Source organism: Schistocerca gregaria, chromosome 1 (assembly GCF_023897955.1).
Source record: "Schistocerca gregaria isolate iqSchGreg1 chromosome 1, iqSchGreg1.2, whole genome shotgun sequence".
NCBI lineage: Eukaryota > Metazoa > Arthropoda > Insecta > Orthoptera > Acrididae > Schistocerca > Schistocerca gregaria.
Genome location: NC_064920.1, coordinates 675,236,594 through 675,260,503, shown reverse-complemented (window position 1 = coordinate 675,260,503; position 23,910 = coordinate 675,236,594). Strand labels below are relative to the sequence as shown.

General features: G+C 43.4%; 1 protein-coding gene across 3 annotated transcripts in view; it reads right to left on the bottom strand.

Annotated features, from left to right (window-relative positions):
* LOC126362967 (cuticle protein 21-like) overlaps positions 1 to 23,406 on the bottom strand; it is a 54,611-nt gene extending 31,205 nt beyond the window's left edge. Inside the window, exons 1-4 of one of the 3 annotated variants that reach the window (XM_050007926.1) lie at positions 23,346 to 23,406; positions 19,178 to 19,298; positions 17,336 to 17,866; positions 16,784 to 17,004 (exon numbers count right to left, since the gene is read on the bottom strand). In XM_050007926.1, coding sequence (XP_049863883.1) covers positions 16,880 to 17,004; positions 17,336 to 17,866; positions 19,178 to 19,298; positions 23,346 to 23,357 — 789 coding nt within the window. In that variant the 5' untranslated portion in view covers positions 23,358 to 23,406 and the 3' untranslated portion in view covers positions 16,784 to 16,879. Of the gene's footprint in view, positions 1 to 16,783; positions 17,005 to 17,335; positions 17,867 to 19,177; positions 19,299 to 23,345 lie in introns of those variants that run through there. The other 2 variants (XM_050007929.1, XM_050007928.1) reach the window with 2 other exon arrangements.
* Positions 23,407 to 23,910: the final 504 nt, after the last annotated feature.

Here is a 23,910-nt window from a genome sequence, read left to right as displayed (position 1 = left end):
AAATGTAAGGATGTAGAAGCTTATCTCACTAGGGGTAAGATAGATACTGCCTACAGGAAAATTAAAGAGACCTTTGGAGAGAAGAGAACCACGTGTATGAATATCAAGAGCTCAGATGGCAGCCCAGTTCTAAGCAAAGAAGGGAAGGCAGAAAGGTGGAAGGAGTATATAGAAGGTTTATACAAGGGCGATGTACTTGGGGACAATATTATGGAAATAGAAGAGGATGTAGATGAAGACGAAATGGGAGATACAATACTGCGTGAAGAGTTTGACAGAGCACTGAAAGACCTGAGTCGAAACAAGGCCCCCGGAGTAGACAACATTCCATTAGAACTACTGACGGCCTTGGGAGAGCCAGTCATGACAAAACTCTACCAACTGGTGAGCAAGATGTATGAGACAGGCGAAATACCCTCAGACTTCAAGAAGAATATAATAATTCCAATCCCAAAGAAAGCAGGTGCTGACAGATGTGAAAATTACCGAACTATCAGTTTAATAAGCCACGGCTGCAAAATACTAACGCGAATTCTTTACAGACGAATGGAAAAACTGGTAGATGCAGACCTCGGGGAGGATCAGTTTGGATTCCGTCGAAATGTTGGAACACGTGAGGCAATACTGACCTTACGACTTATCTTAGAAGAAAGATTAAGAAAAGGCAAACCTACGTTTCTAGCATTTGTAGACTTAGAGAAAGCTTTTGACAATGTTGACTGGAATACTCTTTTTCAAATTCTAAAGGTGGCAGGGGTAAAATACAGGGAGCGAAAGGCTATTTATAATTTGTACAGAAACCAGATGGCAGTAATAAGAGTCGAGGGGCACGAAAGGGAAGCAGTGGTTGGGAAAGGAGTGAGACAGGGTTGTAGCCTCTCCCCAATGTTATTCAATCTGTATATTGAGCAAGCAGTAAAGGAAACAAAAGAAAAATTTGGAGTAGGTATTAAAATTCATGGAGACGAAGTAAAAACTTTGAGGTTCGCCGATGACATTGTAATTCTGTCAGAGACGGCAAAGGACTTGGAAGAGCAGTTGAACGGAATGGACAGTGTCTTGAAAGGAGGATATAAGATGAACATTAACAAAAGCAAAACGAGGATAATGGAATGTAGTCAAATTAAATCGGGTGATGCTGAGGGAATTAGATTAGGAAATGAGACACTTAAAGTAGTAGATGAGTTTTGCTATTTAGGAAGTAAAATAACTGATGATGGTCGAAGTAGAGAGGATATAAAATGTAGACTGGCAATGGCAAGGAAAGCGTTTCTGAAGAAGAGAAATTTGTTAACATCGAATATAGATTTATGTATCAGGAAGTCGTTTCTGAAAGTATTTGTTTGGAGTGTAGCCATGTATGGAAGTGAAACATGGACGATAACTAGTTTGGACAAGAAGAGAATAGAAGCTTTCGAAATGTGGTGCTACAGAAGAATACTGAAGATAAGGTGGATAGATCACGTAACTAATGAGGAGGTATTGAATAGGATTGGGGAGAAGAGAAGTTTGTGGCACAACTTGACTAGAAGAAGGGATCGGTTGGTAGGACATGTTTTGAGGCATCAAGGGATCACAAATTTAGCATTGGAGGGCAGCGTGGAGGGTAAAAATCGTAGAGGGAGACCGAGAGATCAGTACACTAAGCAGATTCAGAAGGATGTAGGTTGCAGTAGGTACTGGGAGATGAAGCAGCTTGCACAGGATAGAGTAGCATGGAGAGCTGCATCAAACCAGTCTCAGGACTGAAGACAACAACAACAACAACATGCCTTGTTAGACGAAAGAGAGGACCTGATGGCCCTAATATTGCCAGGGCAACAAAATCAATAAATAAAATATAATGGTCCTTGTCTCTGTGCTCTTCCAGATCTTACGACGCAGTCAGTGGTCTGCACCCCTAATATCACGATGAAGGCGTCTCCTGGTGTTGTGCGGAAAATCTCTCTACGGCATACTACCTCTGTTTAACCTCCATAAATAGTTCAGTACATCACAATTATAGTTAATAATGAGTCCATATGGGACGATTGTTGCATGAGACAACGCGGGACATAGTATGACGTTGGTTTTTTGTTGCTAGCTGGGGTCGCGTCAGACATATAAAGCTCAACTGATACTTATTTTCTGATAGCGGCTATCGAGACGAATTAAATGATGTATGACAGTAAGGTCTTTGAAGGTGAGCGAAAGTCGCGTATTTGGCACAACGTCCATTTATAGAAGGTGTTCGAAGTGATGACCGTTGATAGCAATGCGGTGGTGCTATCTTCTTATCATGGATTGAGTCGCATTCCTTATCAGATCGGCACTTATCGAAGCACATGCTCTGACAATTCTCTCTCGCATATCTTCAGGTGTAGTTGAAACGTCTTCATAAACAAGGTCTTTTACGAGTACGCGCAAGAAAAAATCAGAGGCGTCACGTCTGGCGAACGAGCCGGCCACAACAAGTCTCCTCCGCGTCCAGTCCAACGATTCGGGATTTCTCTCTGCAACTCATTTCTAGCCATCAGCGAAATATGTGCCGGACACCCATTGTGTTTATACCGCATTCTGATCCTTGTTCCTAAAGATATTTCTTCCAACAACAGACCTAATATTTCTTGCAGGAATGTGATATACTTCCTACCATTAAGATTTCCTTCGATGAAATGGAGGCCTATAATTCTGTCCTCCAGAATCCCACACCGCCTATTCACCGACCATGGGTTTTGGTGTGCAACTCGCCGCAGCCAACATGGATTTTCTGTTGCCCAATAATGCATGTTATGCAAATTAACATTTCCATGGTTCATGAATGTAGTATCGACACTAAATAAAATCAAATTAATAAATGTGTCATCCCTCTGTATCTGAAGTTGAGCCCATCGGCAGAATTCAATGTGACGAATACAACCCGTACCAGTTAATTCTTGGTGGAGACTAATATGGTTAGGCTGATATTTATGGCGATGCAGAACACGAACATCACTACTCTGGATCATGACAGATTGCCTTGAGATTTGACGTGAACTAACACGAGGATCTGGAAACACAGTGGCAAGAGTACCAATTTCCGTTTACCCGTTAGTAACTTTCCTTTGCCGGATATGTTTCTGATGCGTCAAAGATTCAGTTGTTCTCAGTTTATCATACGCATATTTAAATATACGACGTGTAGTGTGAGTACGTCTTTCAGCGTATATAGTTGCCACTGAATTTCGTTGGCATTCTCCGTAAATGAGAAGCGTATTGACTTGTTTTTAAAAGAAATAGATCATTCACATTCGCTTGATTCGACGATACTGGTCTTACCGTTCGTATTAGTGCTGTACTGCGAAACCGTCGAATGGTGTTTACATGTCAATGGCACGTTAGGTGGATACGCCGTATACGGCGAATATTTACTATTTGCACGATATATGAGGGACAGAAATTTCAGAGCATCTGCGAAATGATAAGGAATCCATGATAAGAAGACTGCATCACTGCATTGATACCAATGGTAACCACTTCAAACACCTTCTGTAAATGGACGTTCATGCCACCTTTTACTGTTACACATCATTGGATTCGTCTCGGTAGCCGCTGTCAGCAAAAAAGTACCGAACTATAGTATCACAATTTAAAGAACAAAGTTGACCTTCATATCCCTGACGCGACCCCACCTAGCAACAAAAAACCAACGTCATGTTATGGCCCCGAGTGTCCCATGCAACTTTTGTCCCACAAACTTTTGAGTTCCTATCATAGTTTCGGAGCTATTCTTGGTGACAATAGATAGTGATTCACTCTGAATACTGAGCAGGAATACATTATATACAGTGTTAATAATAGTTTCTGATTTCTCGGCAACCGATGTGCTAGGCATCCGGCGATAAGAAATCAAAGCAAATATCTTTAAATAAAGCTGGGCTGCCTGTGATCATGGCCTGCCTCTATACTGCCAGTGGATTTGAAACGCAGTTACTGACGTAAATGACGCCTAGACACCTTAAGCGACACCTCTCATTCTCACAGCACCAGCCACTGGTCTGAAACATGTGGCATTTCTCCTACAGGGATGTAATCCAGAATGATTTTCAAACTGTCTATTTGTTCATACAGTCCCAATCCTGAGTGCTCCTGAAACTGTTAAATGCTTTGCATCAGGCGAGAACATTCGAAATAACGGCTTAATATTAAGTCCCCTGTAAGAGCTCAACGGTTTATTACTTTGCAGCCGGCCGCGGTGGTCTCGCGGTTCTAGGCGCGCAGTCCGGAACCGTGCGACTGCTATGGTCGCAGGTTCGAATCCTGCCTCGGGCATGGATGTGTGTGATGTCCTTAGGTTAGTTAGGTTTAAGTAGTTCTAAGTTCTAGGGGACTAATGACCACAGCAGTTGAGTCCCATAGTGCTCAGAGCCATTTGAACCATTACTTTGCAATGTTGCTACTTGATTCTGTATTTTGACTTGACTGCGTTTTCCAGCTCACCTTCTTCCCTATGCAAAATCTGAAGTTCATGTTGTCTCAAAATATTTATAAATTCCAGGGAACGACTATAATCTTCAGTTATGTAAATATTTTTCAATATAAATTATTCTTCAAACCAATGATCATAGTCCTTACTATGCCATATCTAGTTTCAAACAACCGAGGGAAAACTGTACATGTATTCTTGAAACCAATATTACACACAGTGTGCCTTGTTATCCAAAGCTATTTTGTAAATTATTTCAGTTACATTCAAACTCAACATTAAACGTAACAAAATCTTGATCTGTTGCAGCATAATAACATTACGCCAATCACTCAGTTATATAAAGGTAAGACTGGCGTTACAGAGCTTAGCTTCATATGATGATCAGCAGCATCGGAGTCCCGATGCCCCATGGCTGCCGTAGCACTGTCGCCCTACTGTCACTACACACACAGTCCAGGGCGCGTACTTTTCTCTCCCAGCACTTCTGGATACGATTTGACGTCGTCATGTTATAACACATTAGTAGACTGGTAAGCCAAAACTTTGTTACCATCGCCCATCGCGAAGTTGGATGTCGGCTGGTGGCGTTGCAGGAGCGTGTCACGTTAAGGAAATATATGTAAGTGGATCAAAGACGGATGGGGAATCGTTCTAGAGACGACACTGACCTCAAATGGGAAAAATCTACTGACATAAGCGACTTTCACGAAGTTCATATTATTATTACTCAGCGCATGTGAACTAGTATCTCGAAAACGGCGTAGCTGGACGAATGTTCTCGTCATTGAGTAGGGAGCGTGTATGGGAAATAATAGAAGGACACTGAAACTACCATTGGGCTAGAAGTGGTTGACGTCCACGACTCTTCACAGAACGTGGGATTTGGAGGCTTGTCTGCTCTGTAAAGGAGGACAGATGGCGATCTGTGGCACCTCTGCCGAAAGAGCAGAATACTGATGCACAAACGTGTTCGAGCACATCGTTCATCGTACATTGTTGAACACGGGCTCCTCACAGACGACTCCTCCGTGTTCGCATGTTGGACTCAACGACATCGTCAGTTACGATTGCAGTGGCAGCGGGATCGTCGAGATTGGACCGTGGATCAATAGAAACATATCGCCGCGGCTGATGAAAGGCTCTTTTTGATACGCCAGGTCAATGTTCATCTCTACAACGCCGTCATCGAGGTGAACGGTGGTACAAAGTGTGCAGCACGCGAAGGACGCAGGCTGGTGTGAACGAAATTGTGCTATGTAAGACATTCTGCTGCACTTGCATGGGACCTGTGGTAGTAATCGAAGACACACTGACAACTGTGAACCACCTACACCCCTTCGTGCATAAAGTCTTCAACGCCGGTGACGTCAAGTTCCAGCAGGATAACTGTCCTTGTCTCAAAGCCAGAACGGCGCTAAACTGGCTTGAGGAGCGTTGTAATGTACTCACGTTGATGTCTTAGCCGCTAAATTCGCTTGATGTGAATCCAATGGAACCCATTTGCGTCGCTGTCAGGAACCATAACCGCGTACACAAGTCAGCCGTCCGCTGTTTACGGAAATTACGTGAGTTGGGCGTGGACATCTGGTGCGACATACTTGTGACTGCATCCTGCTGCTCATGATATACATTGTACGACAAGAAAAACGACGCACCATGAAGTTATGCAAACTCTACACAAATTGATATTCGCACATGTACCAACGAAAAATGCAAAGCTGTACACGTTGGAGGCCAAAGAATGAATGTGTGACGCTGCAGCGAAACTGGGAAAGAATAGTAAACAGGGACATAGCCATAGTAGAGGGACAAGGCCGGCGTCACCACACTCTCCATTGTTGACAAACTTATTCAAGATGGCGGCGATGACAGCATCCAATATGGTGGCATGTAGACTTGGCAACAGCGCATGACGACATCAAATATGACGGCTTTTGGTGGGAAAATAGAGCAATTGTCCTACCTCCACTAACTTAACCCCACCCCTCCCCCCAAAAATGGCGGGAAATTTGAATTTTGACTGGAAAATAGGACAATTGTGCTTTGTCCACTAGCTCAACCGCAAAAAAAATGGTGGGAAATTTGAATTTTGGCTGGAAAATAGACCTATTGTGCTTCGTCCACTAACCTATACCTCCAGGAGAAAAAATAAAGGGAAGTTTGAATTCCAACAGGATAATGCATGCAAAGACTGTACTTGTCTTTATTATTATTGATTGTCGTTTATTAACATTCATTACCATTTATTATTATTTAAATAGACCAATTGGGCTACATCCACTAACCTAAGCCTCCAGAAAAAATAGGAGCCAAATTCAAATTCCAATGGGATAATGCATAAAAAATCGTATATCTCTTTTATTATTATTACTCATTATTATTGATTATCATTTATTAATGTTCATTATCATTTATTATTACTTATTATCATTTATTATTATTTATTATCATTTATTATTATTTATTATAATTGTTTACTATTTATTATTATTGACCTGCCTCCACTAGAAAATTCCCTCCAATTTCAAATTCCAATATGATAATGGCTGCAAAATCTTACTTTTGTTTATTATTCATTATCATTTACTAACATTCATAATCATTCATTGTCATTTATTATCATTCATTATTATTTATTATTATTCATTAACATTTATTATTATTTATTATTATAGGCCTACCTGCACTAGAACATTGCCCACCATAATGTCTCGAAAACTGTACTTCTATTTCTTAATAGCATTTATTATTTATCCAAGACGTCCGATTTTCTCGGCGAGAAAGCCATTTTCCTTATATCCATAAAAAAATCTATCACAAGTTCAAATCCCAACACCATAATCGACCACATGTACGAACTTTCTCCGTCATCCGTCGCTTATCTTTTTTTCGCTGGTACCCTATCAGAATCGCGTCAAATAATAAACTGCACTTACAGCAACGTAACTCGCGTCCTTTGGTTTTGCAGAGGGAAAGGGACTGAAGACTTTATTTCAAGCAGTACGGTCATCACTTGTTCTCCAACACAGTCCGCACACACGTCTCTGATATCGCAGTGCAGTCGCTACGACGTCCGCGCCCCAACTGAATTAGTTCAAATCCTCGCCAACCCCTGGCCAGCATGCGGAGACACTGCGGGCACCTGTCACGTGCGGCGGCCGCCTGCGCTGGACTGCCAGTACGCTGGGTGGCGATCCCAGCGATCATGTTTTCCCTGGACACGCTGGAACTTGCCGAGTCTGACGTCACAGCGGTCTCTTGTTCACTCACCACGTGTACTCGTCGCCTCCGCACGTTTCCCGCCAAAATTGTTTGTCTCGGAGCTGAATCACACAACGATCGGCCGTTCCCTGCTACACTTTTGGCGGCAAAGTTTGTTCGACAGTGGAATCCGCCATGACTATATAAAAGCTCGTTTGGTCCGCACTAGAACGCTCGCTAATTGAGTCGATCTCTCGCGCGCGTAGTAACTGTACAATCGTTGCGCTGCCGCCCCGCTTACGTCACGCAGCCTCCATACACGCGACATACATAGTCTTCTGTAAATACTAAGTACTTAATTCCATTTAATTTTTAATCGTATTAAATAATTCAATTTAGAATTTCATATACATATGCAAAGGTGTTCAACTACTTTTCGAGGACCAGGCAGCCACCTCTCCCTAGGAACCAGTGAAAAGTTTGTAATCTGCCAGTAAACAAAGCTCCCCCCAACCACCTAAGAAAAGTGTTGCAAACGAAGCTCACCACTACTAAACTAAGTCACTAGCAGTCAACCTCTTCTTACACGTTTCGGGTAAAAGGACTCACCCTGCACTAGGCCCATGGATGGGGGAACCAATTTACTTTATTTAGGAATGGAGTGTATGTATGACACCGACATGTCCCACACCATACAGACCTGCAAAACACTCCTACATAGCTCATTTATAATACTCTAGACATGCGCTTGCTAATTGTAAACAGTTAAAAATAACTCATACCACAGTCTACAGACATGCGATGCGAGCCGATCGTAAATAATGCAAAACATTTACGTCCAAATAGCCACACAACTCCTAATTTGCGGAAATAATTTCAGTCCATAGGCTGATCGAAGCTGGAAAGAGTGTACTTTATTTATTTGGGACATATCTTTCTGAAACTTTTGCATCTCGTAGGTTTCGATATGTAAGGCTGACATAGGACAGTAGTGCACTACACGTGGCAGCACAACCACACCCATCAAGATATTCATTCCAATCCAGACCTCTAACTCCTCTACATATAAATTTGTCGAATTATTTGTTGACTCACTCACAGTCTGACCAGACTGCAGTTTTTGCGCAAAAACCAGACTGCGCTGTGCTGCTTGGGGAAGTAAGGAAGAGCTGCACTCTATTAATTTGGAGCCCTTTTATATAGTCGTGGGGTATATTTGCCACAAAACACCCGCACTGACCCGACTGTGGGCATCTGACACAGGCCACAAACACGTAAACAACTCCTAATTTCACCACACAATAGCAAACAGCTCTTAAATAACGCAGTACACAATATCAGCAGACGAGCTCTGTACTCTTAAGCTCTCCAAATAAAGCACCGCACAGTGCACAGACATGCTCGCAAAATAGTGCAACAGACGCGCCCAAACTCCCCCAGCTGCCAAACCGACCAAAAGTCTCTGCTCGGCCTCCCCCAAACATGACCTCAACACAGTCTCATTTGGACCTAACAACAGAGAAATTGATATCGCCTATGCGCCTTAGATTACGATCCAAAGCAGGCCGCGCGCGCGTGGGGTCGGCGGGGAAGGGGGTTCCAGAGTCTCCAGCCAAGTTCAGCTTCCGAGCGCTCGTGACAGCCGACACATGTGAAAGCTGCATTGTTCTTCTCCTGTATACCGCCGGCGTCTCAGGTCTGGACCTGCCTTCACGTCTGTTGTCAGAATAGCTCATAGCTCGTTGACACACTCGATTAACGCGGCTGGGAAAACATTTACTACTTACATGCAACCGAGATGGTGACGGAAAACCAACCACTCTGATCTGCACTGCAGGCGCGTGTAATCACTGAGAACACTCTATTTATTTTTTCGAACACGTTATTTAACCATACAGTATATCTATCACGCTATCACAAGACACCAATCCCAGATGTGCCCTGGGCCATGTTGCACAGCCCACAGAAATGCACCCAATCATAATTTCAGTACACACTATAGCAAACTGCTACTAAATAATACCTCACACAGACGTGTAGATACGCTCAGTACTCGTAAACTATCCCAATAACGCAAAGCAGAGCCTGCAGATCCGCTCGCAAAATAACTCAGCAGACGTGTGCAGGTACACCCACTCTGCACCATGCCCACAGGATCGTGAAGTCATCCATCAGTCTGATTTCAGACCTCGGACAGCATCTCCTCGGCTTCCGCAAGAGTGTGTTGGCACGGTCAACGCTCTCGTCAGCGGTCAAAGCACGCACACACGTCCGTGCAGGACCGCGATCTGTCACAATCCCGAGCCGCGACCACCGAACGAGGGTGAAAGTCAACTTTATATCAGCGTAGCATAATTCCAAAGCGCAGCCTCCATACGCTAGACACATCATAGCAGCACGTGTTTTTACCTCCTATGACACTGTAACACACTGCGCATTGCTCCTCACATGACATTACACGGCACTTTAACTAAACATAACTACACATCCTTGCTCTCGCCTTGTCGTGTGGCCAGCCACCTAAAACCTTCTCAATATTATTCTTACTTTGCAACATTAAGAAAAAATAGGATCTAATTTACACCTCCCACCACACCTAACCTCACACACGTCCCACCATCAACATACGCAAACGTCTTCAACCCTATCTTGACACTCATATATCACCCCACAAACTATGCCCATCAATCAATTTACCATTCTCATCCCCTCTTTTCGAATGACAAACGTAGCTTCTATCTAAACACCAATCAACACATCTTTCTGCACTGTCAACAGTAAAATTAATTTTACACACACACCCAGAAATACCAAACGCAATTAAAGAGTCAAACTTTTATACTTAGCATCAAGCACTTACGACACTCACACCAATATTCAAAGTCTGGTCCATATTTACCACCTCTACCTCGAATTAAATATTATTACCATTGCCGCAACATTCTGCCAGCGCTCGATTTGTACCTATTTTTCCGCTCTTAAGTGTTGTCACTAGCGGTCGAATATCACTATCTAGAGATTGCATAACTTGTCACATAAAAAAAAACTCGCTCCGCCATTTAGAGACTCCTATATCCGAACACATAGCACCATTCAACTACCACTTGCTCTTATCGAATAACTCATCCATCAGGTCTGGAGGCAAGGTCAACCACTTCTTTATTTCTTACTGTCTTTCAGCAGCAGAAAGCTGTTTTTTTTACAGTGGTAGCTAAACTGCGCCATCAACTTAACATCACCATTCGCAAAACATATCCTCAAATACGTAAAAACACTTACTCAATTACACAGCGCTCCCACTGAGGCCAGGACCTTCAATATTACAGTTGTTAATCCAATAACCACCGAAACAAGTAGTAAATGCTCAAACTAATCTGATACCGCCTTACAAAGCGAGTGTACATAGAGATACAGAAAACACATCAAGTGCTCTCCGAATGTGGAGGTGACTTGATCCGCCTTGGTTACATTTACAGGCAATTTTAGAACATAAAACGATAACTTATGTCGCGGACACATGGATGGATCTGACTTAAAATAGCCCGCATCTCGTAGTCGTGAGGTAGCGTTCTCGCTTCCCACGCCCGGGTTCCCAGGTTCGATTCCCGGCGGGGTCACGGATTTTCTCTCCCTCGTGATGGCTGGGTGTTGTGTGATGTCCTTAGGTTAGCTAGGTTTAAGTAGTTCTAAGTTCTAGCGGACTGATGACCATAGATGTTAAGTCCCATAGTGCTCAGAGCCATTTTTTTTTGACTTAAAATCGAAAGAAATGCGAAAACTGATTAGCGCATAGATATAAACTAACCTAATATACACCGAAGTGCGGTGAAAATGAGAACGTACTTGCTTATCTTCTGGTTCACGGGGGGGCATTTGTACATGGAGTCAAGTATGTGGCAACAAGAGGAATGCAGGAAAACGATGACATCGAAGTGAGCGGAATAAGGTAGAATTAGGTAGTTGAACACCTTTGCAAACGTATATGAAATTCTAAATTGAATTATTTAATATGATTAAAAACGAAATGGAATTAAGTACTTGGGTATTTACAGAAGACTATGTCCGTTGTGTGTATGGAGGGTGTGTGACGTAAGCGGGGCGGCGGCGCAACGATTGTACAGTTACTACGCGAGCGAGATAGAGTCAATTAGCGAGCGTTCTAGTGCGGACCAAACGTGCTGTTATATAGTCATGGCGTATTCCACTGTCGAGCAGACTTTGTCGCCAAAAGTGTAGCACTGCGTTGTCGCTCGCACAAGGGCGCGTGGTGGACGGTGAGATGTCGGCATCGACAGGTTTGAACGTGTCGAGGAAAACAACTTTGGCGCCAAAAGTGTGGCAGGGAACGGCCGACCGTTGTGTGATTCAGCTCCGAGACAAACAATTTTGGCGGGAAACGTGCGGAGGCGACGAATACACGTGGTGAGTGAACAAGAGACCGCTGTGACGTCAGACTCGGCAAGTTCCAGCGTGTCCAGGGAAAACATGGTCGCTGGGATCGCCACCCAGCGTACTGGCAGTCCAGCGCAGGCGGCCGCCGCACGTGACAGGTGCCCGCAGTGTCTCCGCATGCTGGCCAGGGGTTGGCGACGATTTGAACTAATTCAGTTGGGGCGCGGACGTCGTGGCGACTGCACTGCGATATCAGAGACGTGTGTGCGGACTGCGTTGGAGAACAAGTGATGACCGTACTGCTTGAAATAAAGTCTTCAGTCCCTTTCCCTCTGCAAAACCAAAGGACACGAGTTACGTTACTATAAGGGCAGTTTATTATTTGACGCGATTCTGATAGGGTACCAGTGAAAAAAAGATAAGCGACGGATGACGGAGAAAGTTCGTACATGTGGTCGATTATGGTGTTGGGATTTGAACTTGTGATAGATTTTTTTATGGATATAAGGAAAATGGCTTTCTCGCCGAGAAAATCGGACGTCTTGGATAAATAATAAATGCTATTAATAAATAGAAGTACAGTTTTCGAGACATTATGGTGGGCAATGTTCTAGTGCAGGTAGGCCTATAATAATAAATAATAGTAATAAACATTAATGAATAATATTAAATAATAATGAATGATAATAAATGATAATGAATGTTTGTAAGTGATAATCAATAATATTGAATAATAATAATAAAAGAGGTGTACGGTTTTTGATGCATTATCCTGTTGGAATTTGAATTTGGCCCCTATTTTTTCTGGAGGCTTAGGTTAGTTGACGTAGCCCAATTGGTCTATTTAAATAATAATAAATGATAATGAATGCTAATAAATGATAATCAATAATAATAAAGACAACTACGGTCTTGTCATGCATTATCCTGTTGGAATTCAAACTTTGTGCCATTTTATTCTTCTGGAGGCTTAGGTTAGTGGATGTAGCAAAGTTGGCCTATTTTCCTACCAAAATTCAAAGTTCCCGCCATTTTTGGTGGGAGGGGGGGTTAGGTTATTGGAGGTAGGACAATTGTCCTATTTTCCCGCCAAAAGCGGCCATACTGCATGACGTCATGCACTGTTGCCAACTCTACATGCCGCCATATTGGATGACGTCATCGCCACCATCTTGAATAAATTTGGCAATAATTTAGAGGGGGGTGACGCCGACCTTATCCTTCTACTTGCGATACCTTGGCATAAAGCCTTCCCAAATTTCATTCCGTGTACTCAGACAGTATCATGCTTCACAGACAGGTGCGTCAACATTATACGCAGATGTCAGCATTTGAGAGAGAACTTGTAGTTGGGCTCAAAGAAGTCTGTTGGAGAAATCAGCGAATCGTTCGACATTTATTAAGGAGCGATGCCAATATTCGACGATGATGGCAGAAATGGGTGAACCATGGCCGAACACAACATCAAGAAGGAAACAGTCGGTTTAGAAAGGACGAGGAAACTTGACGACCGTCTAATAGTCAAAGAGGCGCTCAGAACTTCGGATTCTTCACTACCCTCGATCCCACGTGCAACTCATGATTCAGTGACCACAAGGGCCATTAATAGGCAGCTTACAGAAAGGGAGCTGAGCTCACAATGCTCCTTATGCCAGCAACCATCGACCTCTTTGCCATGATATCGGGCACACTCTCATTGACTGGAATAGAAATGCCTTCAGTGATTAGTCCCACTTCTAACATCTACATCTACATTTATACTCCGCAAGGCACCCAACGGTGTGTGGTGGAGGGCACTTTACGTGCCACTGTCATTACCTCCCTTTTCTGTTCCAGTCGCGTATGGTTCGTGGGAAGAACGACTGTCTGAAAGCCTCCGTGCGCGCTAGAATCTCTCTAACTTTAAATTCGTGATCTCCTCGGGAGGTATAAGTAGGGGGGAGCAATATATTCGATACCTCATTCAGAAACGCACCCTCTCGAAACCTGGCGAGCAAGCTACACCTCGATACAGAGCGCCTCTCTGGCAAAGAGAGTGCGGATGACCACCGAAGACGTATCTGGAGACGCCTGGACAGCGGTGAGATTCCAACCTGGCTGTCGCCCGCCATGCGACCCGACAAGCAGCAGTGACGGTCTGGAGAGCCGTTTCATATCACAGCAGGACCCCTTTGGTGGTCATCTGCGGCACCCTTACAGCACAGCGCAACGACGACGATATGCTACGCCCCGTTTTGTTGCCCTTCATGGGCAAGACCCTCCAATCAGCTTCGGATTTTGACTATCAAACACGTCAATTGGACAGGATCCCCCAGCAGAACATCTAACAAGTCTGTCAATCGATACCAAGCAGATTAACTCGCCGCATAAGGGCCAATGGTGAGCCAACGTGGTATTTGTGGAGCTCTTTCTCTGTGTACAGTTTATGCAGGCGATTTCTGACACCTGTGACAGTCAACTAAATATCGCGGTATTTGAACACCACCACCTGGCTAAAAAAAGTAGACTCCTTCATCAGATGAATAAATGGTGTTTTCAAAGAGATTACCTTTCTAATTGCTGACTAACAGATATACAGACTGTGGAAGTCCCATTCGTGGAAGGAAGTAACTGAGAAACGAACTGGCAGAGCTTGGTTAAAAATCAAGAACGATTAATAGTCAGAATACATTTTCACTATACAATGGAGTGTGTGCTGATCCTTGGAAGAAAGGCGATGGGTATTGACTAGTTTTCTTTCTCAGTGTATGTCGCGATTTTGTAAGTGAAGTTTTTCGCAGGCGATAGTGAGAGCTTTTCAAATACATTTATCCTGGTGCCGTGACCATAGACAAAAATAGTCACATAGATTCTTCCTCGGACAGGTAAAGCGTCAGCCTCAGTCGTCTTTCGGACGAATTCTTGATACTTGTCTGAGGTGGCACGGAATATCACATTTTACTCTCTGCTGAATGTTACGTGGTGCAATCTGCAGGAAATCAATAAAAAGTACAGTGTAGACCCCATCTCGTAAACACTGTCAGGACAGTAAAGCACCCATACGGAATAAATTCTACATTAACAACTCACTAAGCGCTCAGATTTCGAATCCAGTGTCATCTGAATATTTATGTGATATGTGCATGGTTCATTACTTCATTTGTTATACGACACATACATAACATTTATGAACGGGTTCTGCTGGGGAGTAATACTGTGAATACAACCTGGTACCACCAGACAAAGAGATCACCACGCAGTCTCTTAGTATTGCTTTACTAATAACTGTAGCAGGGTGGATCCCTGCACCTCCGTTTGCTCGAAGAAAGAGAGACTGCTCTCCACTATTGGTTTAACTACTAATGTATCACAGAGAATTGCTGATAAAACAGTAGCCATGTTACATTCTTTATGCTTCATTGATGATTGTAATCCATAGAAATAAGTGGTTATTTCAGTTTTTTGAAGTGTCTCTCGAAACAAGAGTGGAACAATGTTGTAAAAACTGACTGACAATTCTGTACTTACTGCAATTTCTAAGTTATTGGTGATGTTAAGTTGTAGTGACATGTGAGTACACTTGATAGACTGGTATTAAATAACGTGCCACAAGCAATAGATTCGAAAAGATGGGTTACTCATCGAACAGTTACTCCCAGCAATTTGCAAGACTTTACTTGAGAAATAGATGTAAAGTTAAATTGTATAGAAGAAGGTAATTAAGCTGATGCACTTTTTTGAAACAATGTGTGAATTTGGTGTTAAAAGAATATATTGCTGGGGGAGTGGCTATGTCGAAGTTTCACTCGAAAGAAGAATTACCTGTGTTGAGGTTTGTAGCATAACTTGTGAAACCAATCCACTGATCAACTGAGGACTTCATGGAATTAAATAAAACATTCAAAATAAAATTGCCATGGCCTAATATAGTTTCAGAATACGGCGCACTCCGAAATAAGACGCTGGTCTGTTGACCACTGGGTCACCTAGCCCAGTTTCTAACAGAATAGTAGCAAAATTATCGTTAAAATGATGTAGGTATACTGTAAAAACATCACTTTATTATAGAAAAGTTATCACTTTGCAAAAATAGTGTGTTCGCACGTAACTTTGATGAGATACAGCTGAAAATTGTATTTATGGCATTTCGGTAGTAAGTTTTACTGCAACACAAAGTATTAGTTCCATGTTTATAAGATTAGCTTTAGGAACTATTACACTTTTGTTTTTCCTCTGTGCCAACGGCCTTGCTGCAGTGCTAACTCCGATGTCCATCACATCACTCCAGTTGAGCACTATTGGGCCTGGCCAGCACTTAGATGTGTGACTGTCCAGTGTGCCAGGCACGGGTTGGCAAGTGCGGTGCATTCAGCACATTTGAGGCAAGTTGAGGAGCTTTTGGACTGAGAAGTAGCGGCTCCAGTAACGGCAGGGAGAACGGTGTGCTGACCAAAGGCCTCTCCACATCTTCATCCAGTGACGCCTGCAGGCTGAGGATGACACGGCAGTCGGTCAGTACCATTGGGTCTTCCAAGACCGGTTATGATGGAGTTTATAGTTTTAGTTTGTCTTCTCTACACCATTAGTGGAGCGCAGGAAGAAATCGTAGATTTTCAAATAAACATTTATACTTTACTCTTCAGTCCCAGGACTCATAACTTCTACAATTCTTTTGTGGGTAAGGCAACAAGTATGGAAGAACAGCATTATTTTGTGAGTGTTCTCCAGTGGGCAGAAACAGATGATATGAGACAAGAGAAAATATTAAACAGTATAAACAAATTTATTCACATTTTTGCGAAAGTTTCATAGTACATGAGTGTCAACCGTATTTACAGAGGGATTTAGCCGGTGGGATAATCAGTAGTGGACCTTGGCATGTGGTGTGGCGAGAGCAGCATGTGCAGTCTTGAGGGGCGCGCCATACACTCCAGCAGCAGCTGCTGGGGACAGTGGGTAGCCCGCCACGCCTGGTACTGCACCTGCTGGAAGAAATAAGTCATGTCAGCAAGTACACGACTCAAGGACGACATAATGCTGATATCACATAACGACATATAATGGCCTGCTGAAAAGTTGTAATTGGTTTTAGAAAGATATGGATTTCTGTTGCTCCAACTCTCAGCAGCCAATATCTAAGAAACATGGCGCAGATTTTGTGTTTTCTTGCACTATTATAGATTATTACAAAAAGGCTAAGGCTCAATGAAAGTACATGCTGTCTCTGATGAGCTCGATGTTACTATTTCCCTGTTCTTGCACTGCAGCCACTGAGACGTATTTTGATTGTACTCAAATGAAAAGGTTGGGACCTACCAGCAAGAGCAGCTCGACCGGAGGCGGCGGCAGCTGCAGCCGCAGTGGCTGCAGCGGCAGCAGCAGGCGATCCGGCAGGGGCGGCGCTCTTGGAGACCACGGCGTTGAACCCAACACCGGGCGCGGCCGTGTAGTCCACAGTGCGGACGCTGCCGTCGGGCTCGACCAGGCTGTAGCTGCCCTCCACCACGTCGCCGCTGCGGCTCTCCTGCTGCTGCTTGGCGTCGCCGGTCAGGGCGTCGCTGACGCTGTAGCTGAAGCTGTACTGCGGGTTGGGGTCGTAGTACGGGTCAGCCAGCTCGGCGGGCAGCCCACCGGCCAGGCGGCCCAGACCGGCGTAGCGTGCAGCGGCCAGACCGGCGTAGCCAGGGGCGACTCCAGCGTAGCCGGGAACTACACCAGCATAGGCAGGGGCGACTCCGGCATAGGCAGGCAGACCAGCAGCTGGCAGCCTGGCGGCAGCCAGTCTAGCAGCAGCAGCTGCAGCTGCCGCAGCGGCTGCGGTGCTAGCAGCAGCTCCAACTGGGGCACCTGTGGGAAGTAACGAATTTGAGGACTATAATTAGTTTCATGACATGTCTAAAACTATTAAGAGACCAAAAAGTGCTACAGATTAAGTAATAATACTTTCCTGGACTTCAAGTGACTGAAAAACCTGTTTCAATTGGAACCCATTTTGGGTACATATTTGTCTAAACCAACCTAGTAATCCTTTTGGAGGAAAGGGACTTTAGCTTTAATGAGGAAACCAAACCACATGTCATTCTTGGTAACTCTTCACATCACTGAATTGTGAAAACTGTGTTAAAGGCTAACTGAACTTTCCGAGATCTGAGTAAGATTCGAGCACACACCAAACCATGTGCTTCACCACCGGACCGAAAGGCCTGACGTAACATGGATGTGTAATTAATAACAGATCCCTGTAATAGCAGTATTAACAGTCAAAACAGTGACAAGATCTTATGAGCTTTTCAATTCCATATTGTCTCATAACATTATGCATGAGTATTGTAACAGTTTGATAGACTCTAGAAGTTTACCCCAGTTGTTGTTCTCTCATACTACATAGTTCTTTCACTGTTTAGCGTACAGTAATTAATCACTAAGTCACTGCTAACCAAAGTAATACCTGATAATACTATTGAAGTCAATTTACATCCTCAAAGCACTATCCTCTGAGCACTATGGGACTTAACTTCTGAGGTCATCAGTCCCCTAGAACGTACAACAAATTAAACCTAACTAACCTAAGGACATCACACACATCCATGCCTGAGGCAGGATTCGAACCTGCGACTGTAGCGGTCGCCCGGTTCCAGACTGTAGCGCCTAGAACATCTGGCTTTACATCTTGTTCCTACCAGACACTGTTGGTATTTTCCTATAGATACCACATTATGTTAAGCATATCATGCTGAATGAAGAGAACTGCAAATCATTTCCATGAGATCGGAGTACAGAAAGAAATTTAACACCCTTATACTGTACCAAAGACCCTCCGCCACACACCGTCAGGTGGCTTGCGGAGTACGGATGTAGATGTAGATGTACAGCGAGTAAGGACACGTCTTTAAGTTTAGAACATATCAAATGATTGTAGAGCTGGGCATAAAACTAGATAATATTTTCGATGTTCCTTGATTTCATACTGCACATTTCCCATTACATCTGCATTAATGCTACAATTGGTTGTTAACTAGTGTAATGAATATTTTGCGGCCCAGTAGTTTTTAGGTTATTATTGTATTGTATATACCATGAATGGGCTCTTTCAAGGGCATGCCTCGGTTTACAACGGTGGAGACTCGGCATTTGGTGAGAACATTGGGACGCCCGTACCTGCGAGTCCCAGACCCAGAGCCGATCCCCGCAGCGCCGGGGCCGCCGAGTAAGAGACGGCGGGCGCGCCCAGGTAGCCGGCGCTGGCCGCTCCCAGCAGCGCGCATGCGCACAGCAGCACCTGCAACACGCAACACTGCCTATCACAGCGACGATATTCGCAGATAACACCAGTCTGCACGATATTAGACTACTCAAAAGAAATATGTGTACTTAACTTTTTATGCTGATTTCAAAGCTGTTCTCAGTGTCCTATGATATGCAGATGTAATAATCAAACAAAGTTTGTTTCATTTTTAGTTACAGTAATTTTATGGGGACAGTACTGGGATCGCGAGAACACCGCGATCTTTCTGTCTTAGTGAGTACCTGAGAAAGTAAAACACAATTGAGTGCAACTGTTTGGCTAATTTGCCTCAGAGTAAATACTTCTTGCGTGAGCTGCTTGTAATCCACCAAAATATTGCTTCTGTCACCACACATCAAACTGAGTTTGATGAAGAAGTGTGTACAGGTTCTTCCATGAGATAGATTCTGCTTTAGTTACCTTTGCTCGAAATTTGATACTAGAATTTTGGTTCAACCTCTGGTTCACAAAGTGATGATTGATCATGTACCTGATAATATAATGAATGTTATAGAAGAAGCTGCATGGAATGTCTCAAGTCTGTTACTGAAAAATTTATGAGGACTACAAAACATCTAAATTACAAAGAAACTGTCGAGACAATGTTGGAATATTTCAAGAAGTTAGTTCGTAACACAAGTGCAAAAGACTAGTTCCTATACTCACATATTGACCACTTCCAGGAAAATCTTGGACATTATAGTGAAGAACAGCGAAAGCGCTGCCACCAAGACTTTAAGGGGTTAGAGGGAAGGTCCTAAGGAAGATGGAATTAAAATTATGGTGGCCGACTATTGCTGGTTGATGAAGAGGGACAATAAAGAAGATGTTTCTGTGAAGAAATCAAAAACTAAATACTTTACTATATTACTTTAAAAACCTCTAGGAACTCTATAACCTATATGTGAAAATGATAAACTGCATGTGCAAAAGAAAAAATCGACTTGTATTTCAGGACATCTACGGAAGCTGCCTTGCAATTAAGGCGAAACGCATCTGCATGCACCCCCTAAAATAAAGAAAACTTAATGTGCAGCATGCAGACGTCTTTTCTCCTTTGAACTACTATAATTTATATACAGCTACTGGGAGAATGGCCAACACAAGAAACTTGATAAAGAACGGAAAGTTTGAAAATGAAGTGTGTCAGAATACTTCTCATAAAGTTGCTATAACAGCTGTTGTAGTAGTTTTAGAATATGGCTATAAATGAAACAACAGTTATAAAAATACAGACCTTGATTGAAATTTTATTAATATTTCTCCTTCAATTACCCAAATTTTATAATATGAGATCCTATTTTGTCAAATATCCTGACATGATAGATCAAATTGAAGGTAATTTTCGAACTCACCTTTATCAATTGACCCTAGAACAAGCTTTTTTTCAGAATCCTTCCTTCAGAAAGTTTTTAGAGAAGTCGCTTTGTTTTACCTTCAATATTACCTCCAGCCACGAAGATCGAAAAATAAAAGTAACCAGGTTGCTGAGAAATCGTACAGCTGTTATCTGTGTCTGCATATTTTACAAAAGTATAGTCTACATCTACATCTACATCCATGTGGCGGAGGGTACCCTGAGTACCTCTATCGGTTCTCCCTTCTATTCCAGTCTCGTATTGTTCGTGGAAAGAAGGATTGTCGGTATGCTTCTGTGTGGGCTCTAATCTCTCTGATTTTATCCTCATGGTCTCTTCGCGAGATATACGTAGGAGGGAGCAATATTCTGCTTGACTCCTCGGTGAAGGTATGTTCTCGAAACTTCAACAAAAGCCCGTATCGAGCTACTGAGCGTCTCTCCTGCAGAGTCTTCCACTGGAGTTTATCTATCATCTCCGTAACGCTTTCGCGATTACTAAATGATCCTGTAACGAGGCGCGTTGCTCTCCGGTAGATTTTCTCTATCTCTTCTATCAACCCCATCTGGTACGGATCCCACACTGCTGAGCAGTATTCAAGCAGTGGGCGAACAAGCGTACTGTAACCTACTTCCATTGTTTTCGGATTGCATTTCCTTAGGATTCTTCCAGTGAATCTCAGTCTGGCATCTGCTTTACCGACGATCAACTTTATATGATCATTCCATTTTAAATCACTCCTAATGCGTACTCCCAGATAATTTATGGAATTAACTGCTTCCAGTTGCTGACCTATTTTGTAGCTAAATGATAAGGGATCTATCTTTCTATGTATTCGCAGCACATTACACTGGTCTACATTGAGATTCAGTTGCCATTCCCTGCACCATGCGTCAATTCGCTGCAGATCCTCCTGCATTTCAGTAGAATTTTCCATTGTTACAACCTCTCGATACACCACAGAATCATCTGCAAAAAGCCTCAGTCAACTTCCGATGTCATCCACCAGGTCACTTATGTATATTGTGAATAGCAACGGTCCTATGACACTCCCCTGCGGCACACCTGAAATCACTCTTACTTCTGAAGACTTATCTCCATTGAGAATGACATGCTTAGTTCTGTCATCTAGGAACTCCTCAATCCAATCACACAATTGGTCTGATAGTCCATATGCTCTTACTTTGTTCATTAAACGACTGTGGGGAACTGTATCGAACGCCTTGCGGAAGTCAAGAAACACGGCATCTACCTATGAACCCGTGTCTATGGCCCTCTGAGTCTCGAGGACGAATAGCACGAGCTGGGTTTCACACGACCGTCTTTTTCGAAACCCAAGTTAGTCAAGTTAAATGCAGCGGCGGTTGGTGTTCTCGGGACATTTTAGAAAAGTTTTCCATCAGAAGTTGTTTAGTAATGGAGGATATAAAATCATAAAATCCATTTACATCGTCTGTGAATTTGAAAAGATTCTTGCTAATATTAAAGAAAGACTATGCGGACAGCTCTCACGGGTCCTGCATTGTCCCGAATTGACGACCCACCACTGCATGACTCTCTGCAAGGGCCGTAATTCTAAGAATGCGTAGAGGGGCATACTGCTCTCCGAGATTTTAACGCTAAGTTTTGCAAACTACAGCCGCTATTCCTCCATCCAGCAGATCTTCAAATGGTTCAAATGGCTCTGAGCACTATGGGACTTAACAGCTGTGGTCATCCGTCCCCTAGAACTGAGAACTACTTAAACCTAACTAACCTAAGGACATCACGAACATCCATGCCCGAGGCAGGATTCCAACCTGCGACCGTAGCGGAACTTCGAAATAGTTGCAATATGCAGAACAAGAGCGAAAGCTCATGGACAAGAGGAACAGCTAACTCAGAATAGCAGCGAAAACTCAAGAATGTGAACTGTTCACTTCAGTTTTCTTTTTCCTCAGCGGTTGCTTGAAAAGATACGTTAAAGAGAACCAAAATCAACATTTTCTGGATCACCGTTTCTCCTCATTGCGATGACGTCGCAACACACAAGAAGAAAGCGTAAAAATTGTACGCAGACCACGTGGCTAAAAGGAAGCAAGCGAGAGAAATAATACCTGATGGGGCTGACTCTAAAGTATGTGGATGGCAGTGAAGGAAATAACTGCGATGAAAATTCATAGCGCGAAAAGCAAGCGCGATCCTGTCTTTAGTAATCATACTCACTGATGCAGCCCCAGAAGTGTAATACATAGAAAGAACGTTTTTGGGAAGAGACTTGGTAATATAATGAAGTGTCATATGTATGAAAGAAGTGTGGCCTGAGAAATTGAAAAAGGTAACAACGGCGTAGACGTGATTAAACCGAAAAATAATAGAGGGAATGAAGCTAGATAAGGAGTCATAAGCAATAAGTTTGGTAGTATGAAACGTCCACTATGGAACGCAGAGTCTCATAGGGCCTTTCCATAATTACTACATTCACAATAATTAAAAGTATTAAAAGGTGAAACGTACTATTGAGCATTTTCTATAGATGGAGTGGGCTGTTTACTACGATTGAATGTCTCTCTTAATTAGCGTAGAGGTAAATTACTACTTTTGCCTCCACTTCGAGAATTACTTTAGGTATACTCTACATACGTAATGGAAATTTTGTTGCAGCAGTCTTCAGGCTTCCAAGCCTTGCCGCTGGCCACCTTACCTGGAGAGCCATGCCTGTGTTGTTAGAGAGGCTTCTGGACGACTGACCAAGTGGTGGCCACCCGGTCCCTTTATAGTGGTCCGCTGCCCCTCCATGCCCGCTGGAGGCGCTAAGGACATCCCTGGCTGGCGGAACGAGCACCGGTGACGCAACCAGGGGAATCTGGTTCGCCGCGCCTGCTACGTCTGGAAGTCTCTCCCGTGGCCTTCGCATATGACCCTCCATAACACTCTGGTTAGCAACGCCCAAAAGGGAGAACCGCAGCGTTTGCATTCCTGCGAAATTATCGATAATTGTTTGCACTACGGACAAAACACAGCTGGCATTAATTCTGGGCTCGTAGATCGTGAAGCCAGTTTATATTTCACTGTTCCTAACACCGTGCCAGTGGCAGGCTCAGGAGAGCTGGTGTTGCTACTACGTTGTAGTACGTGGTAATGTTAAATCTGACGACATAATTGCAACGCCGACAAAGAAACTCAAGTAGAGTTTAGCAGAATGTTTCGAAGAACTTTTAAGGATTTAAGCATTCAGCTTATACCACTAGCAGTATTACAATGAAGCC